The sequence below is a fragment of the Macrotis lagotis genome, chromosome X (genome assembly GCF_037893015.1).
Source record: "Macrotis lagotis isolate mMagLag1 chromosome X, bilby.v1.9.chrom.fasta, whole genome shotgun sequence".
Taxonomy (NCBI): domain Eukaryota; kingdom Metazoa; phylum Chordata; class Mammalia; order Peramelemorphia; family Peramelidae; genus Macrotis; species Macrotis lagotis.
Window position 1 is genome coordinate 454,627,350 of NC_133666.1, and position 25,231 is coordinate 454,652,580.

General features: G+C 35.5%; 1 protein-coding gene and 1 pseudogene across 2 annotated transcripts in view; both read right to left on the minus strand.

Annotated features, from left to right (window-relative positions):
* Positions 1-7,227, minus strand: part of LOC141499249 (cyclin-H-like) — a 61,398-nt pseudogene extending 54,171 nt beyond the window's left edge.
* GATA6 (GATA binding protein 6) overlaps positions 6,071-25,231 on the minus strand; it is a 41,097-nt gene continuing 21,936 nt past the window's right edge. For both annotated transcript variants that reach the window (XM_074207891.1, XM_074207892.1), the window contains exon 7: positions 6,071-7,638. In XM_074207891.1, coding sequence (XP_074063992.1) covers positions 7,471-7,638 — 168 coding nt within the window. In that variant the 3' untranslated portion in view covers positions 6,071-7,470. The remainder of the gene's footprint in view (positions 7,639-25,231) is intronic.

Genomic DNA, 25,231 nt, shown 5'->3' on the forward strand with positions numbered 1-25,231 from the left:
TCAACCAACATTAATTAATACCAAAGCAGTAGTTGTAGTTTACAAATCTCCTTTTGACACTTTCCTGTGTCTCTCATCAACACAGTACACTTTTCTTAAACTTCAAATAAGAATTCGGTCTGAGTAATTGATCGTCCTTCTATGCTTCTGTCCACTTCATTCACATTTGAGACTGGATAATTCAGGATGGTGAATATAATAAATATGAGAATGCATGTAATATTACATATAACAATGAATATAATAAATGATAATTCATGAGGGCCACTAAAAGGTTTTACATACTTTTACTCAGTACACAATTGAAAAACAGAAATAGAAAATATTAATAGTAGAATAATGAACAAAAGCCAACACTGAAGACAAGATAGAGCTCAGGATCATAAAAGGTTAGCTATTTCTAAGAAATAAAGAATTAACTGCAAGATATTTTAGCTATGGGCCAAACAAAGCAAAGCTGTTTTTTCCTTGTTTCATGGAAGGTTCTATTGCCAGACTTTTCCATCTTCCGGTCTCAGTTCTTAATCTCTGTATATATATTTTAGATCAGGGGTGCCTTAAACACATGAGGATTTGAGATGAGCAGCCGTGAGGTTTCTAATCTCAACCTTTTGCTTTCTTTCAAATGACCAGGGTGCCTTATTCATGAAAACCTGTATCTACAAAAGTTTTGGCCTCTTTTGAGAACAGGTAGATATGGGGAGATCACTCTACTAATTTCCCCCCTAAAATAAGGGTTTTTAACCTAGTATCCATTATCATTTTAAATATTTGAAAAACTATAATTCAATATATTGGTCTTTATAATATTACATATTTTATTTTATGCATTTAAAAACATGTTACTGAGGGGTCCATAGGCTTCACCAGAAAGCCAAAGGGATCCATAATCCAAAAAAAGGTTAAGAATCTCTACCTTGGATGATGTGCTAGGAGCTACCAGGACATTTGAGGGATTCAGAAACTATCTTGTTGGTCTATTTTATAATTTGAATCCCAGAGTTAAAGAACCCAGGCAGAAATCCAGTTTCTGATGCTCACTATTCCCTATGTTCATCTTGAACAAGTCACTTGACTCTCATAGACCTCAGTTGGTTCCAAAACATGATTCACATTCATCCAACCCAGTAACCTTGCCATCTGCCCTGTCATGCTTTTTTCTTACAGCTCACCCCCTTTCCATCTCTTCATTCTAGCAAAGCAATCAAATCAATAATATCATCGCTTCTGGAAAGGAAGTGACAATTCACTAATGTATGATTATATTTACTATTCCTGTAACTCCCCAAATCAAAATTCCCTTCCCAGTTCACCATTTTCCCATGTATTCTCCACCCCTATTAAAATGTAAGCCCCTTTAAGCCAGGGACTACCTCATTTGTATAATTGCATTGTCACCATCTAAACAGTACAGTGTCTGGTACATTAAGTGATCCGTAAATGTTTTCATTCATTCATTCATTCATTCATCTGCAAAATGAGAGTTAGATTATATGGCTTTTAGATTCTTTCCTGATTCTAGTTCAAGGATTCTTATCCAAAAATGGTCATTCACTGTCTATGATTCTTCTATTAATTCAACATTAAAAGCTCCCCTAAATCTTTTTTTTCATTTTCTGGGTTTTAAATATAGCATTTAGGGCAGTTAGGTGGTGCAATGAATAGAGCACCAGCCCTAGAGTCAGGAGTACCTGAGTTCAAATCCAGCCTCAGACACTTATTGGTGGACTAGCTATGTGACCTTGGGCAAGTCACTTAACCCCATTGCCTTAAATTTTAAAAAATTTAATAAATTAAATAAGATAGAATGCAGCATTTAGCTTTAAAAGAATAGAGTAGCTAAATTATGCCTGAGAAAAGTAGAATGTTATTGTGCCCTGACATAGTACAATGATTCAAAGGTCTTGGGTTCGAATCAGAATTTTTCCAAGTAGTGCCTGTGTGACCTTACTACCTATCTATCAGTTTCCTCATCTTTAAATTAAGGGGAAAAAATTAAAAAAAAAATTAGGGGAGTTGGACCAGATGGTCCCTCAGGTCACTTCAGGCCTTAGGTCTATGGATCAATCCTCTGAACAGAAATGGGATCTTTAAGTTTTCTATTAGTTCACCAAAACCTGTTACAGATAACCACTCAGAGTTGGCACAATGGATGGAACCAGGCATTTTTCCAGCTCAGAACAATGTCTCTAATAAACTTGGGCCAGTCTTCTCATACTCCACGGTCCCTTAATAACAAACTTGCATATATACATACATACATACATACATCCACATACACACTTATCCAATTCCTTTTTGTACTCTAAATATCATTAAGTTTAGTGAACTGGAACACCACAGAAACAAGATAGCAGGAATAATGGAGAAAGTGTCATCCTCTCTTTCCCAAATCAATCTGTAGATGGATAGCAAATATATCTCCACTGAGCTCAGGAATTGAAAGGAAAGAGGAAAGGGATCCCTCTTAAACCCCAAAGTTACAGCACTTCACCCTATATCAAGATCAAAAAGGGTAAAGGATTTAGGATTAAAAGACAATATAGGCAAAATATAGACAAATAGACAAATTAGGAGATCAAGGAATAGTTTACCTGTCAGATCTATGGAAATGGAAGCAGTTTATGACCAAGGAAGAGATGGAGAATATCATTAAAAACAAATTAGGTAATTTTGATTACATTAAATTAAAAAGCTTTTGCATAAACAAAACCACTGTAACCAAGATCAAAAAAAATGTAGTAAATAGGGAAACAATTTTTACAACTAGTAATTCTGACAAAAGATTCATTTCTAAAATATAGAGAGAATTGAGTCAAATTTATAAAAAAAAAAAAAAAAGCTATTCCCCAACTGACAACTGGTCAAAGGATAGGCAAAGGCAATTTACAGATGAGGAAATCAAAGCTATCCATAGTCATACGAAAAGTTGCTTTAAATCATTACTGATTAGAGAAATGCAAATTAAAGCAGTTCTGAGGTACCATCTCATACTTATTAAATTGGCTAAAATGACCAGAAAGGTCATATTGAAACAACATTCCATGTTGGAAGGGATGTGGGAAATCTGGGACACTAATACATTGTTGATGGAGCTGTGAACTCATCCAACCTTTCTGGAAAGCAATCTGGAATTATGCCCAAAGGGCAATAAAAATGTGCTTACCCTTTGATCCAGCAATACCACTACTAGGTCTATACCCTGAAGAGATTATGAAAAAGGGTAAAAACATCACTTGTACAAAAATATTCATAGCAGCCCTATTTGTGGTAGCAAAGAATTAGAAACTGAGTGAACGTCCATCAATTGGGGAATGGCTGAACAAGTTGTGGTTTATGTATGTTATGGAACACTATTGTTCTTTTAGAAACCAAGAGGGATGGGATTTCAGAGAAACCTGGAAAGACTTGCATGAACTGATGCTGAAATGAGCAGAACCAGAAGAATATGGTACACCCTAATAGCAATATGGGGGTGATGATCAACCTTAATGGACTTGCTCATTCCATCAATGTAATAATCAAGGACAGAGACAAGGACTGTGACAGGGAATAGCATCTGTATCCAAAGAAAGAAATGCAGAGTTTAAACAAAGACCAGTCTAATACCTTCAATTTTTTTAAATGTATCTAATGTTCTACATAATTTTGCTACATCTAATATTTTATTTTCTCCTGAAGGATATGATTTCTCTCTCAACACATTCAATTTCGATCAATGTAAATATATATATATAGCATGGAAACAACATAAAGATTGACTGCCTTCTGTGGGGGGATGGAGGGAGGATTGGGGGGAAATTGTAAAACTCTAAACCTTACCAAAAAAATGATAGGTAGAAACTACTATTATATATAATTGGAAAGCAAAAAATATTAACAAAGTTACAGCACTTATGCTTGAAGTAGACTGGGAAACAGACTGAAAATCAGGGTTGATACCAAAGGCCCTTCTAATATATCCCCAAATTGCTCATTTATCTAGGATTTTAAATTACATCAAATTTCTAAGCCTGAGGCAAACAATTTCCAGGAGAGAAAAGTTCATTTATCTTCAGGGGAAAATGAATGTATTCCCACTACTTTGCTGATTCTTGCCACTGCCCTCCCCACCCCTTTCCCCAGGTCCCAGGAAGCAATTCTAAGTGACTCTAAAAAGAAACTCATGGAGCTCTCAGATGCTTGACAGTTTACACAGCTTAAATTTCATTAAAGCTGAACTTTAGGATAAGAAAAATTCCAAAATAACAGATTTGATAGACAGCTAGAATAGAAGAGACTACAATAGAGGAGACTAAGATATAGGTATATCTTAGGGTTTATTTAAAAATATATCTATCTTAAGAATTTTTTTAATTTTTGTTTAGACTGAATGGAAAAATGACTGCTGGGGGAATACCAATCCAAAGAACTCTTACTTGACATAAGAATAGATAAAGGAAGTAATCATGTAATGGTCTCCCTAGGTGCAATTTACTTTCAGAATAAAAACAGGCTAAAAGCAGCCTCTAGGACCCTCCATCCCTTCTTTTCTCTTTTAACTCATTCCCAGATACCTGGTGATCCTTTGACTTTCGAGTTGTATCAAAAGAAAGGTCAGCAAACTTAGTTCAGTTCTAGGATTGGAGGGAAAAGGAAAGCTCGAGAGCATTCACAGGAAAAGAGTCATTTGGAAACCCCTTCAACACAAGTTCATTTTTCAATCAAAGCACATTAACTGTAACAATTCCCAACCCACCAGGAAGCAAGCAGACTAACTAATGAGAACCGTAAGAGAGACATCAGTTCGTGGGAAAAAATAATTTTCTTCAGCTGTCAGCCCATCCCCCTCTTTCCAGTCTTGGGCAGGCACATGCCCACTTCCTTCATGAATGTTCTGTAGATATGTACACCAGTGGTCTGGGTCTACATGTTGCACTAGATAGCATAGCCTAAGATTTCACTATTCATCTCCGCATTACTTTTGAGCAGAAATGTCATATAATTTAGATTAAATTTCTTCAGAGCTTCAGATAATTTAAACCCAAGCCCAAGCACTGTTTGAAAAACCCCATATTCTCTGTGGTAGCCATAACTGAGCCTTTTTCCTGAATCCATAACCCTAGTAGATTGAGAGATAGTATGTCCTGTACTGAAGGAGTGGGCTCATATCAAGTCTCCCTCATACTTTAAGGAATTAATGGATTGAGATGCACTTGCTAAAGCACAGGTTCTTAATCTTTTTTCTGTGTGAGTCTGTCACTGTCTAGGGAAGCCAATGGACACCCTTCCCCAGGATAACATTTATAAATGCATATTATAATATATAAAATTTCAAAGGGAATCAATTATACTGAAATATAGTTATCAAAATAGTTTTTAAAAGGCAAGTTCACCACCCCTAGCAAAAGAAACTTTCTCCAGTAGAAAATAAAACCTAAACCCCAAATCCATACCCAACACTCAAAAGTCATACTGGAGAATACTGCAGTTACAATTTCCCTGATGCCACATGTGGAACATATAGAAAGATAAGCCTAAGATATTTGAAGGCTAAGAATTAACTGACTGACACTTTCAACTTTTGAGGTAACATCTAGCTTGCTGATAACTCCAAAAATTCAAGAAAACAAAAGGAGTCCATTTTTAAATATTTCCTTAATACCAATCTAGTTAAGGACATAGTCTACTAGATCCCAGGTGACATGGATGTGACCCTAATGATTTGGGAGGGGAAAGAGGAAAAAATTCCATGTAACTTATTTCATTTACTCAGTTAAGAAAACTCAAGTTTCTAAAATGTTTTAAGTTGGTCCACTTTGAATGACAAACATTTCTGGCAATTAGAAACAATGTTGATAGTTCTGATTTATCTTAGTAGTCCCATTTGCAGAGCATGAGTGATAGCTATCTAACAAGTTCCGTATCAAGATAAGTATGAAATGTCAAAGGCACAAAGAGAAACACCAAATTTTCAAATTCAAAGACTTCAAGTAGTCTTCCCAAAAATCTGATGAGCAAGGGCTGGACATTAAACTCCATTTGTAGGCCTCAAAGGAAAATCAGGAAGGAACACATTATACAGAAAAGCAAACAAACAAACAATACCCTTTTATTTTTTTAAAGCTCTGGTGAAAGAATAAGCTTCCAAATGACATCCCATTTTTTAAAAAATTGTAAACTAACCTACTTCTAGGTTAGTCACACTATACAGACCGCATCCTAACTCTTATAGATGCCTAAACAATTCATGGAGTATTTACAAATGTATCAGTTAGGTAGTAAAGTTTCATTGCAATCTTTCTAACTTTCTAGCACATATTCCACAGTAAAATAATGGAGCTATATTTGCATTTTTGTATAAAACTTATTAACAAATGGATAAAGGCAATTTTCCTGAGAGAAGATTTGTTCTTGAAATATGTTTTGTCTATCAAATAGGAAATATAGAGAGATGGGATGTTCTTGGTAAAAAAAAAAAGAAAGAAAGAAAAGAAAGAAAATGCACAAAGATGTCTAGTTAACTTTCTTAAATTATTTAAAGTACCATTAAGTTAAAATGTTTACATTCATTATAAAAAATGTTGTTAAATCTTATGCAAATGATTTAACACTGATTGCTGCAACGCAAATTGCACTTCTTAAAAAATTATTGTATACATGGAAGAAAAATATCCTGTTTGCTACCCTGTTTACAAATTCTGACTGACTTCAGATCAGTCATATAGAAAACAAACTTTCAAAAACCTCAGTCACAGTTATAATGCAGTCTTAAAACTGAGGAATATCTTTTAATGAAAGATATCAGGAACCAGCTCGACCTTGAGAGACCAAACAACCTCATTTGGCTTTCTTCTGTGAGCGTACACCAGAGCTCCCACCGGAAAAGTTAGGGAGAAAGGCCTTGAAGGAGTTTGTTAGTTTGAAGAACATCAACATTCTAGCTCAGAGCGTGTGGTACTTGGGGCAGTAAATGCTCAGAACTTTTTGTTTCCTTAACTCTCTCCCAGCATCCTTTAGAACGAATGCCCCAGATAAGTCCCTTTATCCGGCCAGCAAGTGGAAGCAAGGATGAGGAAGTCCCATCAGCATGCATCCTGCATCCCGGAGGCAGGCAGGGCGGGGCAGCCGCCGGCTGGCTGGTTGGCTGGCTGGCTCTGTGGAAGATGCATGAAGCAGGTCTAACAATAGAGGAGGAAGGACGATCTTCTCTTTGGTTGTATTATCTTTACCCTGGAAGAGATCCATCTTCTCTCATTTCTCTTGCATAGATGAGGAGTTGGATGGTAAGACAGAAGCCTCTTTGGAAAAACACCTCTATAGCAATAAAGGCACAAAAATGACACATCTGAGGAAAGTTCTGCCAGCATCTTCATTGCTGCATAGACGGCTTGAGAAAACATTACAGAAACTGTGGGCGTCTAAAGGTCGAAGCGCCCTCCCTCCCAACCCCCGTCCATGGAGGTCTCCCAACTTCCTTTTTCCATTGAATCAAGCAAGTGCTAAAGCACACCAAGAATCCTGCCTCACAGACGCTGTAACTTCAGCCGTGGAGGTCAAGCTGACTCCTGAGTACAGCCCATCTTGACCTGAATACTTGAGAGCGGTGCTTTCAGGGCTAGTGTTCTCTCCTGGACCAGACATCACTGAGGATCCCGCCTAGTTGGGGGGGGGGGGGGGGGGAGAGCAAAATAGAAAAAGAGAATGGGATGAATTTGTTCATTTATTTAGCACAATTTCATTACCTTAAACAAATCATAACTATCTGGAGGATTAAAAGGCTATGACCTAGGAGAAAAGGGTGCTGTTATACCTGAACCAGGCAGTCCAGGCTACTGGCACAACATTAACCCCAGGCTGGCAATTTAAACTTTTAGAAACATTATCCTATTATCCTCATTACTCAGGAAGATAAACAGCTGCACTAAGCTATGGAACAAAAAGGAAACAACAGGAATAATCCTTTTTTATAAAAAAAAAAAAGTACCCATCAGGAAGGACCTGCTGGTCCATAAAATAAATCATACAGGTTTGGTACAAAAAACCTTAATTGATTACATCCTCAAACTGGCCTTTCCAAAAGGAACCTAAATAACCAAGAGTTGAACACATAGGAATACACACAAACACAAACATATACACCTACACAAACACATATACATAAATATTTAACATGAAAAAATTATGATAGATCTTCATAACCGATGAGGATTGATATTTCCATCAAAGTTTCAAAAGAAAAATACCAGTTCAATACTGCCTGACAAATAAGATTTCAAGAAAATTACTTCTTGGCCATACTAAATTTAAAATCTATTTCTCATAGTTAAAAAATTCATTCTATAGAACTGAAAACAATTGATGCCCATTTCTTTATAAAGAATTTCCACATTCTATATTTATCATAATGCTGCCATCATTTCTTTCATCCAAAGATCATTTTCCCTGCTTAATTTAATCACACTGCACAAAAGAGAAAAGTCAAACAGATCTGTCTTCCTATAATAAAATAGAATGAATCACATGCAATTAATAAAATTCATTGTATACATTTTCGGGTTTGTTTTTTTTTTAGGTTTTTGCAAGGCAAATGGGGTTAAGTGGCTTGCCCAAGGCCACACAGCTAGGTAATTATCAAATGTCTGAGACCAGATTTGAACCCAGGTACTCCTGACTCCAAGGCCGGTGCTTTATCCACTATGCCACCTAGCCGCCCCCTGTATACATTTTCTATTAAATATTCTATGAAAAACTCAAAATTCATTAGAAGGACCAAGGTTCAAGTACAGTTTCTAATGTGTTCCTCTTATGTGACCTTCAACTCCCTTACTTAACTTCCCTAGGTCTATTTCTTCATCTGCATATTGAGGGTGTTGACCTAGATTGCCTAGGAGGTCCCTTCCAACTAGAGATCTGCACTCTCTTCTCTTATTTATTTATCTAGCTGCTTTTCCCCCTAGGAACTAAAAGAATTTTGCAAACACTGACTCTTATCCAAGGAGGAAAGGAGTTAATGGCTCACATCTTGAAGGTGTGTCAACTTCTTCGGGCACCTACCATTTCTAGAATACTTTATACTTTTCAAAACATTTTCCCTATTATGGCATCTTAAAAAAAAAGAATTATGTGAAAATGCTATTGGTGATAGAATGAATGTTTTCATACTTAAGATAATTTGGAAATGCATTCAACTGAATTGATGTCAACTGGTAGTAAGTTTTATTTCATATTTTAAATATATGATAATTTTGTATATTGTTATTGTTTCTGAGTTTTCTTGTATTGTGAATTTTGGGAAACCATTGAATAAGAAATAGTGAGGATAATGCAACTGTATCATTGGAAAATATAAATTGTAGAAAAAGTATCATGTGAGGTAGGGTAGGGCAGGTGCTCAGTCAGCTTGAACATAGAAAAGACTAAGGTACAATCCTGTCCATCAAGGACATGGAGGCTCTCATGTTCTTTGTTCCATTTTGAGCAAGACTGGAAGCTAGGACAAGGTCCCTGTATTTGTGGTATTAAGTAAAGAGAAGCTGAACAGCAGCTCTGGGTGACTATAAAATAAAGGGGTTGATAAAAGACTCAAAATATTCTTATCAATGCACTGACCAACCACAATTCCAAATAACTCATGATGAAATATGCTACCTGCTGCCCAAAAGAGAGAGGACAGAATCAAAGTGCAGATTGAGACATCTTTTAGAAAGAAGTTGGGGCCAATATTTTGCTCAAATTATATGCATTTGTCACAATAGTTTTACTTCCCTTCATTTTTCAAGGTGGGGGAGGGAGAGCAGAGAGATTTTTATTAATTAAAATAAAATTGAGTTGTTAAAAAAATTTTAAACATAATGAAGGTGAGATGGCTAGGTGGCAGTAAATAGAGCACCAGCCCTGGAGTCAGGAGTATCTGAGTTCAAATGCAGCCTCAGATATTTAATAATTACCTAGCTGTGTGGCCTTGGGCAAGGCACTTAACCCCAATTTGCCTTGCAAAAACCTAAAATAAATAAATAAAATGAAGGGGGTGGGCTGGGTTAAATAAAAGGGTCTAAGTATCATTTTATTAAGAGATGACAGTCTCAAAGCTACACAGGAAGTAGCCTTCTTTCCCTTTGGTAGAGTTAGTTTTGCTTGTTTGCTTGTATTTTAATGGTCAGGTTTCTCAGAGAGTTTTTAGAACCAGCACATGCAAGGGTGCAGTAATCTGACAGATACTGTGTCAAGGACAAGCTCAGGACCCCAAGTCTTCTGATTACACATCAACATTCAGCTCCTCCTTTCATTGTCTCAGTAGTCCAACTCATCACAACTCCATCTGAAGTTTCCGTCGCCAAGATACTTGAGTGGTTTCCTTTTCCAGTTCATTTAACAAATGAGGAAATTAAGGCAAAAAGGGATAACTTGCCCTGAGTCATATAGCTAGGAAGTGTCTTAAGCAGAATTTGAACTCAAGAAGATCAACATCCCTGACTCCCAAGTCTAGCACTAAGCTACCTAGCTGTAGATAAAAAGATGATAGGATTTAAAACTTGAAAGGACTTTCAAGAGTCAATAAGTATTAATCAATAAGTATGTATAAAACATGTAATAACATGCCTTCCAATTAAAGATGAAGATTCTAAGGTCCACAAAACTTTATATGATCCTATTAGTGAGATTTAAATGAATACTTTTCATATGAACTATGAACTTATTATTCTATAGCTTATTATTCTATGAACCAACTGCTTACCAGCTGTATGAACTCATCAATTCACCTCACTTGGCCTTAGTATACTCTTGAAGATAACAGTACCTATCTCATTGTCTCATATGAGGCAACATCTATAAAGCCCTTTACAAACCTCTAAGCACTATATGCAATTATTAACATTACCATTCTATTATATTGTATAATATATATTCCTGAAAAAAATGACCCTAATTATGGAAAATTCATTATCCCCTCTTCTCCCAAACAAGCTAAAAACTTTTATTCCACAAAAGAATTCTCCATTTTGAAATTGATCCAATAGTGTTAATCAAACTAGAAAGCTCCTTGAGAGTTTTTCAAATCATTATAAAATTATAAAAATTATATATTACAATTATAAAAATTAAATACAGGGAAAACTATTTATGAATGCACTTTACTTACAAGTAAAGGTATAAATGATCTATTTAAGCTGATTCCCACCCCCCCAGATTGAGTTTTTAGGCTCATAAAAAAACCTAACAAACTATTTAGTATTCCTTTTTATTTTCAAGAAGTGCTATTATTCAGGAAAGAGACTGCCATAATCATGTTCATCAACAATTAATCTTATCTATATTAGTCTCAACATAAACTATGTATTTTTTATTCCCTAGTCTGACCTCAATAAAGTCTATAGTTGCCTCTTCAACTATAATCAGTTTCTTTCTCAGTGTATGTCCACAGAGCATTTTTGTCATTTGTGGCCAGTAACGTATGCCATACCTCAGGCACAAAACTCCATGCCAGAACATCAGGGATTGGGGGGGGGGGGGGGGGGGGGGGAAGAGATTAGACATAACCCATGCCTTCAAATCACTTTGGAGAATTTCTGAGGAAAGTCATGTACATTTTTTAAAAAAAGGAAATAAATGTTTTCCAGGCTAATTATCAAATATGTGAGAGATATAACTTGAAGAACAGATCACACTGAGGATTGGGGTGGTTGGGAAAGATTTTCATGAAACCAGTGGAACTTGAGGTAGGTGGACGAAAGGAAAAGAACAGGTGGAACAAAAGCAAGAGAAGGTAGAAGGTATTCTAAGTGACTGGAGGTATAAAGTGCAAGAGGGGAAGATAGGAAGTAAGGGAGAGGAATAGGAAAGATATACAATACAATTCTCCAAACTGGGGGGAGGGGTAAAATAGGAAAGCAACTAATAGATAACTTTTTCAGAATGGAAAGTTTGTTTAGGGAAATTATAAGAGATGAAGTCAGGAGAGGGAGATTAGGAACAGGGTTGTGAGAGAACTCATAAATCAAGCTTAAAGAGATTTTTAAAACTGTCCAAATTCTATGATTCTGTAAAGACAAATCACCACTGTCACTAAGCCTAGAAAATAGACATGGAAATAAATTCAAGGTGAAAATGATATGATGACCATTTTTCTAATCGCTCTTTAGGAAGGAGAAAGAAAGGGAACGTGTTACTTAGAACAACAAACAGCCCAAGTAATGGAGGAAAAGTATGGAAAGGAAGGCAGGAGGGCACAAAGACAAACCATTTTTCATAAGACCCTAAGGATATACAAGGGTACTCCCAAAATGTTCTCAGTGCCACCTGGCTGCTGATCCTGGTATTCCCCTGAAGCAGACAAATGTGTTCTGTTCCTCAGTGCTCACTCAGAGTGCATCCTTGAATCCATTTAGATGAGGAGCCTGGAATTAGCTTAACTCCTCTCTTTTCATTTTTGGATGATATTGCTGCCTTTGCTCTTATTCTTTTTGTATTGTCTTCTTTTCTCCTCACTTCCATATCCAGGATTCCTTTATTTCCCTTCAAGGCTAAATGGGAAAATCCTGGACTTCCTCCATGAAAGCTTTCCTGAATTTGTATCTTGTCAGTGGTCTTCATTCCAAAACAAACTTGTATTTTTTTTTAGTATCTAATAATTTACATTAAATTAAATAATATTTAAATAATTCTCTGTTTACAAATTTTCTTCCTCCCAAGAATGGAGGAAACTCCATGAGATAAGGAACACAGTCTCTACATTCTTAATTATCAATGCCTTTTCCTTCAATGACATCAAGAAGTTTCCCAAATTTGTGACATTGAAACTACATTAATTCATGAATTTCACCAAATTCAGCATAGCATTTCAAATGGGCATAACTGCACATGACATATTTCTCATCCTGCAAGAAGTGAACAACTTCTTAGTAGCCCTAAATTGTTAAGTTTTAATGTATCTTAGAAACAGAGAAAAGTCTTCAGAATGTCAAACTAGCTTCAATCCACTAGCCAGGCCTTCCCTTTCTGTGGGTAGGTCAATGCCCTCCAATATTAGCTCAGCCCTGTAACCTGTTTGTTACTTAGCCAGAAAGGGGAACTCATTATTTCCCTGATCAAAGTGCAGTCAGGGTATGAGGGTGGGGCAGAAATCTGCTCTATTTCCATTCCCAGCTTATCTGCCCCCACCCTCCCACACAGCACCAAAAATGGAGACATTTCCTGTTGAAAGACTGCATTATCAGCACCAGACCTAGCCTGAGTTTAGCTTCTAAAGCAATGCACATTAGGTAGAACAGGATAGCTAGACTAGAAAGCTCCTCTTAAAAGATGACTTCAGGGAAATCCTGGATTTCTCCAACAGGAAGACAGACAGACAGGCACACACATACATATTTTCTCTCTCTCTCTCTCTCTCTCTCTCTCTCTCTCTCTCTCTCTCTCTCTCTCTCTCTCTGAAGAAAGCACTGGGCTAATCTTTAAATTACCCAGATTTTCTTATGCATATTGTTGTTGTTGGGTCATTTCAGTAGTGTCTGACTCTTAAATGATCTCATTTGGGATTTTCTTAGCAAGGATACTGGTGTCATTTGCCATTTTCTTCTCCACCTCATTTTACAGCTGAGGAAACTGAGGCAGAGATGAGTGACTTGTTGAGTGAGGGTCACTCAGCAAATTTGAATTCAGAAAGATGAGTCTTCCTATAGCCTTCATTAATTTTCTGAGTTCTCTATTTGAAAAACCAAAGATTATGTCTATTTTGACAATTTGGGGACAAAGAACAGATCAGGAATCATATGTCCTGATGGACAATTCCACAGAAAGACAACTTTTTTTGAAAAATAATTTTAGAAATTGTATTATACATTCATGATACCAAATTAACATTTCTTTTAGAAAGAGCATTAGAGTTCTGCAGAAACTAAAGTGGGTTCTCTACAATATGAATTGCAGATAAGAATGCCATTTTGGAGGGAAGAAAAATAAAAACTGGTTTCAACATGCCTTCACTATTGAGGCTACTTTATCTGTCTTTGTAACCTAGTCTAGGTCAGATTTTTTTAAAATGCTTTATACATGACCTTCCTTCAAGAGAGATTCATAAAAAAGGACAATTTATGTATAAATTCCAAGTCAGTTGGAAATAACTCTCCCAACCCTCCCAAAAAACTTCTACCACCCCTGAAAAAAAACTCACTATAACCTACTAAATAAACTATGCTAACTAGTAACCAGTACTAATCACATTATGGAGACTAATATTTATGTCAGTAACTTATGTGGGAACACAAAGCTGATTTAAAACAACTGCTTCATTAAGTGGACTGTCTTTAACATTACAGTTACACAATGGATCCACATAAGTATGTCTTTTAAATTTGTTGTTATTCAGTCCTGTCCAACACTCCAAGACCCTTGGGGTTTTCATGGCAAAGATACTGGAGTGGTTTGACATTTCGTTCTTCAGTTCAGTTTCCAGTCGAGGAAACTGAATTAAGTGACTTGCTTAGGGTTACACAGCTAACAAGTCTGAGGCTGGATTTGAACTCAGGAAGATGAGTCTTCCTGACTACAGGCCCAGACACCCTATCTACGGCATCACTTTTAAATGCAAGGGACCAAATTCAATGTTTCTCCTTAGGTACAAGAGAGAAAGAAAGTGCAGCCCAAAACAATTTTGACCTGATGGCCTAGAGCTAGAAAGAAAACATTAACTCTTTCAAGATCAGTAAATGTCTTCCATTCAGAAATCATTCTGCCCAGAAGTCTTCAAGGACTTCCTCAAAAAAGGCAGAAAATAATTCAACTGAATTTGAACCCAGATCAAATGCTTAAGTATATATGGTAAGCACTATGCTTAAAAAGAATTAGCCCTGCCACCCTCAAGTTGTATTATCAAATAAATCATCAATCAAATAAATCAGATTACTAAATCAGATTTGTATCTCATTATATTCTTCTCCCCAAAACAATGTTCTTTCAACCATATCAGGCTACCTTATTAATGGTTAAGTTATAATCTATTTTGTTCTTTAGTTGTTTTCAGTAGCATTGATTCTTGGTGACCTCATTTGGGGTTTTCTTGGCGAAGTTACTGAAGTTGTTTGCCATTCCCTTCTGCTCACTTGACAGATGAGGAAACTGAGGCAAATAGGGTTAAGTGACTTGTCCAGGGTCACATAGCTAATAAGTATCAGACTAGATTTGAACTTCCTGATTCCTGGCCCAGCACTTTATTTACTGTGCTACCTAACTGCTGATAAATTTATAAAAGCTGGTAAAAAGTCTCTCCCTAGGAAGCATCCTGGTTACCACTGGATGGAGAAATAAAAGCCTAAGATTATCACTTCCTATCACATAAGTTCTTGATGCTCTACTTGTGTGGTATACTCACATTCAGTGATGCTCTTATCTTTCCTGTCATATAATTCATTTGTCTATTCATTTAAATATTTATTGAGCAAAGGATTTGTGTTAAGAAAAATTCTCTACCCACCTATTTCTCTTAAAGGAAATGGAAGATACAATAACTCATAAGTGTTCAGCACAAATCAGATTTTTTTTAAAGTTTCCAAATACAAGATTTTTTTTAATTGTCATAACTTGGGGTCAATCAGCCTGCCAACCAACTTAACTTCTGAGATTATATTAAGGAGAATTTTTCTCTTCCAGTTTACCAGGTAAATAGTTTAGTGGCCTGAGGTTATGAACAGGATCTAAAACATAGTCTTATCATAAATCTAATCCTACTTTCACAATTTAGTTTCTTTCAAGATAGATAAGTCTCAACACTAAAAATTATATTTGGAATATTAACTCCTAAATATTTGTAATGCACTCATCATAGAGAATGGTAGAAACTCCAGGAATTTCTAATGTGAAAAGAAAAAAATTGTGGCCATCCCTCAGAGAAATAAAATCCTCTGTAAAAGGAGGTCACTTTGTTAACCCAATAGCTCTAAGTCTCTCAATTCCTCCATTAGCAAAATGGGAGTAATATTTGTAAGTGCCTTCAAGTCACTAGATGAAAAATGCTACGTAAACTGAAGAGTATCATTATTAACTTCCAATAATTTATTTAAATAGCACTGTTCTTCCAGGACTTCAAAGGATTTTGTAGGCATCTCCTACTCACTACGTACAACATCCCTGGGAACCAGATGGTAGGAATTATTTTCCTCCTTTAATGGACTGGGAAAATGGAAGGGCAGCAAAGACTCAGTAACTGGCCATGGTCGACAAGAGATGGGACTAGGAGCCCAATTGCCCAATTCTGCTTTCCTCTCACTCCTAATCTAAGCTAACTTTCAGTTTAAACTTTGAACTGCCCTTAGACTTCCTTATAAAGTTAAGAGAGCCAAAAGTTGGAAATACTTGGCCTTTAATAGAATAAAAGTAGCACCAGGGAATAGAGGTCTACAGTTCTATGGCTCTATCCCATATTAACAACCAAATGAAGAGTTCATTCTCTTCATTGTTTAAACAGCTTCCAGATATTTACTTGGAATTTTATTTGCTTACAAAAATTAATAGTTTACTTATTTTTTAAAAATTTATTTATTAAGAGCAGTACTTAGTAAAAACACTTTCTCCATGTCCTCTTCCAAATTCTACCCCATATAATCAGTTCATAAAGAAATCTAGATAGGTGAAGGAGGACCATGCATCTTTCCTAAAGTTCCAGGCCATTGCTATATTTTTTTTCCCTAGAAGGTGATTCTTTTGAAAATCAACATTGTGAACTGTGTTTGATTTCAGACCCATTAGAGCTTCATATTGCTAGGAATAATCTTGGCAGACATCCATGAAAGGAATAATAAATTACTTTTGTTCCAGTAAAGGAATTCATTTTCTTCGAAGATTCATTTAGCAATAACATTTCACAGCATTCTAGACCTGTTTTCTAAAACTTTGGTCATGTTTTCCTGTAACATTTTTTCATCTTTGGTGACAATTTTATACATTCTTGATGAGGGACTGGGGAAAGTTGGGTCTTATGAAAAAATAGTTTAAAACATGTAGTCAGGTTAAAAAAAGCAAACAACTTCTATGAACCCTAATCGGTCCTTTACCCAGTGCTCTGCCTATATCACAATGAGTCACCTGCCTAATCAATCAATATTCATTTTATTAGTACTGCTTATTAATATCTGTGATTGCTATCGAATGCCACATTTTCCAAAACAAAAACAAGAAAAAGGTTGAATAAAGTCTTCATGTAAAAGTTCATCATGTAATTTGAGAGTATAATGCACATATGAAAATATAGAAATTCACACACATAAAACACCAACTCCTAGACAGGGTGACTCATAACACGGGTTGCCATGGCCAGTGTAGTCAGTCACACTGAGAAAGAAGTGAAAGAGAGCCTGGCAGATAGGGAGCAAGGAGATAAAAATCAACAAAATAATTATGTTCATGTTGTGGATAGGATATTAAGAACTCTCATGTCTGGCTAACTACCTAGAAGGGTTAGACACTGTTTTAAAAGATTCAGGAGGGGCGGCTAGGTGGCGCAGTGGATAATAGAAAGCACCAGCCCTGGAGTCAGGAGTACCTGGGTTAAAATCCAGTCTCAGACACTTAATAATTACCTAGCTGTGTGGCCTTGGGCAAGCCACTTAACCCCATTGCCTTGCAAAAATAAATAAATAAATGATTCAGGAGATAGCCATTTCATTCCCAGGTTCAGTCTATGACCTTCCTAAAATCACTCAATTTCCTTGACTGTAAATGGAGTAATCATAAGGCCACCTTACCACCTCCTGGACTCATGAGGATAATGATTTTTTTTTATTTTAAATATATGGAAAGGTTCTTTAGTCATTTAATACTTCAAAAAGTAAGCATATAAGGCATTATATGTTTCTTCTCTATCTAAACACACAGACAAGTAAATTGTATTCAATAATTATTTTTCAAAAACATTTCAAAATGTTTTCATGAGTAATTTCAGAGTAATTTGAAGGCCAGTTTATATAGAAGACAATTTTAAATTCAATTCAAGTACCAGCCATTGAGCAAGGCAACAGGGAGATGGAAGTAGTCCCTTTCCTCAGAGACATTGATAATCTTTTTTGTCATGCATTGACAAGTAAATGGCTTCTAAAATCAATGAAAGGTTACAGATTGATTCACTACTTTTCAAAGGAGCTATGATTTCTAACCACAATAAAGTTGATTTTACATACCTACTAACAGGCTTAGCTCCAACTGTGTGCAGATTTAAAGAAAACCCTTAACAGTATTTCCACAACACATGCAGTCATATTTATTTTTTCATAGAACCTTATAATAATCACATTAGCTACACCAACAACCACAGAAATTTTTATTGCTCTCTATTATGATTCTTTTGGCCTAATGTCACATATAAGTACCACTATCTTTATCATATTACCTTTCTACAAATGGATATCCATATATCTATGAAAATGGATAGAAACAACTTCTGGACCTTAGTTTTCCAATACATAAATAGTGCTGTACCACAACTTTCTGGTTTAAATGGAATAACATAAGGAATATATAATCATTATATTCTGTAATATATAACAAGAAAAGCACTTAAAGTTATTTGTTATTGTGGTCTTTCAATCAGTGTTCAACTCTCTGTGACTTTATTTGGAGTTTTCTTGGCAAAGATATTTCAGTGGTTTGCCACTTCCTTCTCCAGCTCATTTTACACATGAGGAAACTAAGGCAAACAAGATCCTGTGACTTGCCCAGGATAAGACATCTATCTAGGAAGAGAGAGAGGTCAGATTTGAATTCATGAAGATTAATCTTCCTGATTCCCATGCCCTATCCAATGTACTAGCTAGCTGCCCTTCGAAATTAACATTATTTTTAACTTACACTTATCTCTTTTATATAGAATGTTTTAGAGAAAGTAACAAGTGGAGAGTGGTCTCCAATCATGTGCTCTAAAGATCTGAATTAATGCCCCAAGTCTGAATTATTAATGCTGGTTAGTGGGGGGAAAGCCCTAAGCTTTCTTAGGAAAACTGGGTTCTCCAGTACCTCCTAGATGACCTTGGGCAAATCACTTCTTCTCTAAGGCCCTCAGTGCCCACATCTGTAAAATGAGGGTCACACAGCTAATTAGTGTCTGATGTCAGATTTGAACTCAGGAAGATGAAGTCCAGTGTTTTATCCCCTGTAACACATAACACTATGTGTGCATATATATAAACACATATACACCTATATATGTGTGTGTTTGTGTGTGTGTGTGTGTGTGTGTGTGTGTGTGTGTGTGTGTGTGTGTGTGTATGGTATGGGGAATTTCTACCCCATCAGAATAGTTAAAAAAATTTAGTGGGTTTTTCCCTTCACTATCCCACAAGAAAATGTTCAGGGTAATGTAAGGTAAACTACAGTTTACATTAAGTACCTTTTACCTGGCCTTTTTTAATCTTCTTCAAATGTTTGTGTTAGACAATATCAAAACTAGGAATTACAAAGTAACTAGAAAAAGTACTAAAGACCTAAGAACCCACCTTTCTTTGCAAACCCATAAAAGCAACTCATTTTAAATATTTATAATTAGTTTACAAATACTTACAAATCAGTTTTCAAAGACTACAGAGTAGGAAGTTTTAATTGTTGGCCTACTAGACAATGCCCCTCCCCACTGCGTTCTTTGCAGAGTTAGATATTTTGGATGTGGAACACTACATATCATTTTTGGATTTGGGGCTTCTGGTCAAGATGGCTGCCTGAACAGAGGCAGACAGCCCAGCTAACACAAACTTTTTCCAGCAAAAACCTAAAAATAGCACCAGACAGAAGAATGATCAAGAAATATTATAAGAAAATTCAACCACACAGAAATGCAAAAATGTCACAAAAACTGCACAGACAATAGGAAAGGGAGGTCTGCCAGCACTAGCACAACCAGAGAAGGGCAAGCCATACTTATAGCCTGTAGTGGTTTTAATCCAGAAACAACAAGAGCAGAAAGCTCCTTCTGAGAAAGCCCCTGGGTGCTTGGAAACCCACAGCATGGACTTTGGAAGCAAACAGTCCAGGTTTAGCAGCATTCAAACTGAGACACTGCAGTCTGATGAGAGACTCTAAGTTCTCTAGCATTTTATCCAGAAATGTCATAAAAGGACTTGGATATACCAAGCTCTAAAACCTCAAAGCTTCAGGGAGTTCAAGGTCAACACAGGACTCAGGTTAAACTCCATCACAGTCAACCATCTCACTCAAAAGCATAACAGAGAAAGCCTTCCCTAACAGGAGAGAGAAGTAAATGAAACCAACATATATGAAGAATAATGATCTATTCAGATGTAACTAAAGATCCTAACCTAAAAGAAAAATTATAACTTAAAGAGACTGAAAGGAAAAAATGCCATTTTCTGCAAATACTAAAGGAATACCTAGAAGAAATGCAATGGAAGGTGAAAAATGAAATAATTAGAAGAAAAATGCTTAGAACCAAAAGTGATAAGCCTTACCCAAGTTAAAAAAAAAATAGGAAAGTCACTGAAACATTTGAAAAAGTACAAAAGATCAGAAGGAAGTTCAGAAGGAAGTACAGACAAGTAGGATAGTTTTGAAAGTAACAAGTTGAATTATATTTTTAAAAGCAAGCAATGCTAAAAAGATTCACAATTTCATCCACAATATTCTTTATGTTCTACTTTGCACATGGAAATGTTCCTGCTGGGTTTGTGGGGTTTTTTTGGGGGGAGGGGTTGTTTCAGAATTTTTAAATTAAATGTAAAAATGTAAAAAACTTAAGAGAAAACAAAAATATTTGATCCATCTGATGTCTGGTTAGCTTTGCTAAACTGTTTTTGTTTTCCTTTTTTTAGTTCTTTCTCATAAAAGGATTGCTCTCTGGGATAGTGAAGGATATATTGGGATTATAGATAATGTTAAAAATATTTAAATAGATGGTAAAAAAATAATAAGTTATTGATCTTAAGAAAATAGGAAGAGAATATTCTTCACAGAGGAGAGTAAGAACTAGAGTTTCTACCATCTAGAAAGAAGGGAGCTCAAGACCCTGGGCTTGGATCTAGTTTAACAGCTGACTAGATAAGAGATCTGATCCAGAGCTGGCTCAAGTTTCTTTAGCAAGGTAGTAATGTGCCCTGAAATAAGAGTCAATTAGCAAAAGAGCTACATGCCAGTCTGATTACGTTGTGTTACTTTTTAATGGCAATAATTTCAATACTGTGTTTCATCCATAATAGAAATATTTTAAAGAGATCACACATTTTTAGAATATGGTATAGTTGAAAAAAAACATTAGCTTTGAAAGTCACAAGATTCAGGTTTAAGACCTAATTCCACCAATTACTAGTCACATGACACAGCCTCTCTGACCTGTTTTTTCCATCTGTCAAGGAATATAGAATGACAAACTATTATACTCATTTAGTCTTATTTGTGGGGAAAATTGTTGGCTCTTTGTAAATATTAAATTACTCTCAATTCAAATTATCATCAAGGATACGAGGATATATTGATAAATGCTTAACATCTAGCTCTGGGGAGGAGATAGCTTTCTTAAACCTAGATAATCAACAAAAGAATAAATCAAGTCTTCATTTATAGAGTTTAACATTTCTGAAGGATAAGTGCTCACACTGAAAATTTTGCCTTCTACTCTTAAATAGGTATGAGTTGGCTCCAGAATCATTCCCTACCTCATAGGGTTCAAATGAGAATGCATGCAAAAACACCAGGGTATGATATAAAACATAACTGATTATCATAGAAGCTAATATATAAAGCTAGAATTTTTTTATTCACTTCCTTTTGTTATTCAAAATGTTAAATTTCCATAGCTAACCTCAAAATAATAACAAAATAATCTACCATTTTTAAATCTTAAAATAAAGGATTAAAGCAAATATAATAAATTCAGAGAAACTCGAGATGACATGTATGCATTGACAGAAAGAGAAGTAGAACCAAGTAAACAATATATAATTACTATCACAAACATAAATAGGAAGAATCAAAAAGCAAAATAGAAAGCTGCATAATTATAAAAACTAAGTTGAATGACTTTGAAAAATTGAAAAAATGTACCTCCCTTCTTTGCAGAAATGAAGGATGTATGGGTGTGGAATCAAGTCATAAACCATCAATTATGGTTGATAAACAGATTGTTTTTCCTCTTTATTTATTCTGTTACAAAGGATAGTCCAATGGTAGCATATGTGAGGAACAAATTTTTAAATGATGCCAAAACAAAAAGAAAATGAAGGGTTTTTTTTAAATAAACAAAATTGAGTTGGGTCAGATATGTATTAATGTTCCTTCCAGTACTATAATTCTATGATTATTATTATTAGTTATAGAATAATGAAAACAATTCTATTTAGGAATTTTGTAAATTAGAAAAACTACTGCTATGATTTTTTGCTCCTAAAACAACAATATAATTATTAAACCAGTTCTTAGTTATTCACTGGATACTCTCCCCTGCTATAGTCCCTCCTCCAAGATAAAGCTATACCTCTCTGAAACCCCTACAGGGTACAATCTTCTCTCTTCAGAACTTTGTAGCACTGATAAAAAAAATTTTAAGGCATTTAAATCCATCAAAAAGTATATTAAAACCTACTGTTCAGTGATAAAGGAGAATCCTGAGTGACCTGTTATGAAAAATGCCATCCATATCCAGAGAAAAACTATAGAATTTGAATGTAAAGCAAAGCATACTGTTCACTTTTTTAAAAACTTTTGTTTTTTCTTTCTTTCTCATGGGTTTTTACCTCTTTAATTTTAATTCTTCTTTTTAGAACAGGACTAATATGGAAATGTGATAAGCACAATTGCACCATGTATAACTTTTACCAGATTGTAAAAGAAGGGAGATTAGGAGAAAAAATGTGGAACTCATTAACTTGCAAATGAATGAATGCTGATATTTTCCTACTCTTGTCACACACTGTGGTAGGAACTAAAAATTTTAGTCTATTTTGCTTTCTCATTAGGTTTTGTTTTGTTTTGTTTGGGGAGATGTTCACATTTTTTATTTAACTTGCATATAACAATATAACTTCCATTTGTCTCAATCAATAAATATTTATTAAGCATAAACATTTGTCCCAGTTTCTTTAGCTTTAAAATGGTGATAATATTAGCACCTTCTCCCAGGGTCATTGTAAGAACCAAATGAGATATTACTTGTAAAGCAATTTGGCAACTTTAAAGACCTAAATAAATGCTAATGATGATGGTGATAATGAAGGCAATGATGAGGATGAGAATGAGGAGGAGGAGGAGGAGGATGATGGAGGACAAGTAATGAAAATCCCCTCTACTAACAACTTACTGGTAACTCAAAGTCAGAGAGTTGCACTGAGGAGTGGAGTGGTTTGCCAAGGGTCACATAACCAGCTTTAATGTATAAGGCAGGTCTTGAAATCAGGTGTTACTAGTACTAAGGCTGGCTACCTTTCCACTAATCACGAGAAATACAAACAGAAAAACAAAACAGTCCCTGACAGCAAAGCAACTTAGGTTTTAAGATGGCAATAATATATACAAATTTTAAATAAAATACAAAATATATACAAAAATATAAGATGATTTCAGTAGTACAGATTAGCAATTGCAAAGAAGAGATAGTACTTGACTTTCAAGCCTGGAAATCCTAATAAGCAGAGGGGGGAAATGGCACTTCAATGACGGGCCTACCTGAAAGCACTGAATCAAGAAATAAAAAGCTGTGTGCAAAAGATAGCATAGACTAGTTTGGTTAAAAAAAAAAAGCAGTGTGTATAAAAATCAGTGATCTATGAATGAATGAATAAATGAAAAATTATTTATTAAACATTTACTTCATGGCACTAGTGGTGTGAGGTATACAAATGCAAGCAAAAAGGATACCCTATATAAGAAGCTTCCATTTTAATAAGCCTAGAAATGGAGCTTGGAACGATATATTATAGGTTTTTACATGCTAAACAGCAACCTGCAGATTTATAACTCAGGAATATTACTTTGATACTCCCTGAAGAAAGGGCTGGAGGAGGGAAACTCTTTAGGTCAGGGATACCAATTAGAAGGCTAGTGCAGTAGTCTAGGCTATGGGTATGAAGAAGATCTGAACTAGAAAGTAACCATGCTCTGTTTCATAATGGTAGAACCATCGATTAGAGATGCAGAGTGACAGTGATTGAAGAGTTGAGGGTGCAGGTTGCAGACTTAAGTGATTAGAATGATGGGTTTGCTTTCAATAGAAATAGAGAAGTAAGAAGGGTCAGTTTAGGGGGGAAGTTGCTATGCGTTTGAGGGACCTATGGCACATTCAGTTAGAAATACCAATAGGCAGTCACTAATGTGGACCTGGAGCTAAGGAAAAAGCCTAAGGTTAGATATATCACTTAGTATTGTGTATACTATTAGGGTTAATATAGTCTTTTATAAGACTGTAAGTCTTTAATGGGGAGCAGTCAAATAGATTAAGGGGGCAAGTCAAATAGATTCATATTACTGAGTTCAAATCTGACCTCAGACACTTACTATCTGGGCAAGTCACTCAACTCTGCCTCAGTTTCCTCATCTGTAAAATGAGATTAAGGAGGAAATGGCAAACCACTCCAATATCTGTCAAAAAAAAAGTCCAAATGGAGTCATGACATGACTGAAAAATAACAATGAGTCAGTCACTCTGCTGTTTAAAGTCCCTTAAGATCCTGTCTAGCTCTCAAACTATGAACCTCTAGACCTTGTTAAAAAAAAAAATAATTGTTGAGAGGTGGCCAGATAGCAAAATGGATAGAGCACCAGCCCTGGAGTCAGGAGTACCTGAGTTCAAATCTGGTCTCAGAAATTTAATAATTACCTAGCTATGTGGCCTTGGACAAGCCACTTAACCCCATTGCCTTGCAAAAAAAAAAATAATAATAATTGTTGAAAACTATCTTTACATGTAGCTGTAAAAATTAAATATAAATATATAAATAAATGCATGAAAACTAAGAACCTATGATTCACAACTGAAAATGAAAGCTATATTTTACTACTACCATGACCTATTTTCAGTCCTTGACCTTGATGTGACTCAAATGTCAACTAGATTTCTATCCAGGCACTACAGAATTTACAGGTTTCATAGCATCATAGCAGAATACAAAGGCATTTAGAGATAACCTAGACTAACTTTCTCCTTTTATAGATAAAGAAATAGATCCCAGAGAAGGGATGTGATTTATCCAAGAATATACAGCTAGTTTGGTGACCAGGCCAAAATCTAAACTCGGATCATTAGTTTCAAATTGAGTATCTTTCCTACTAG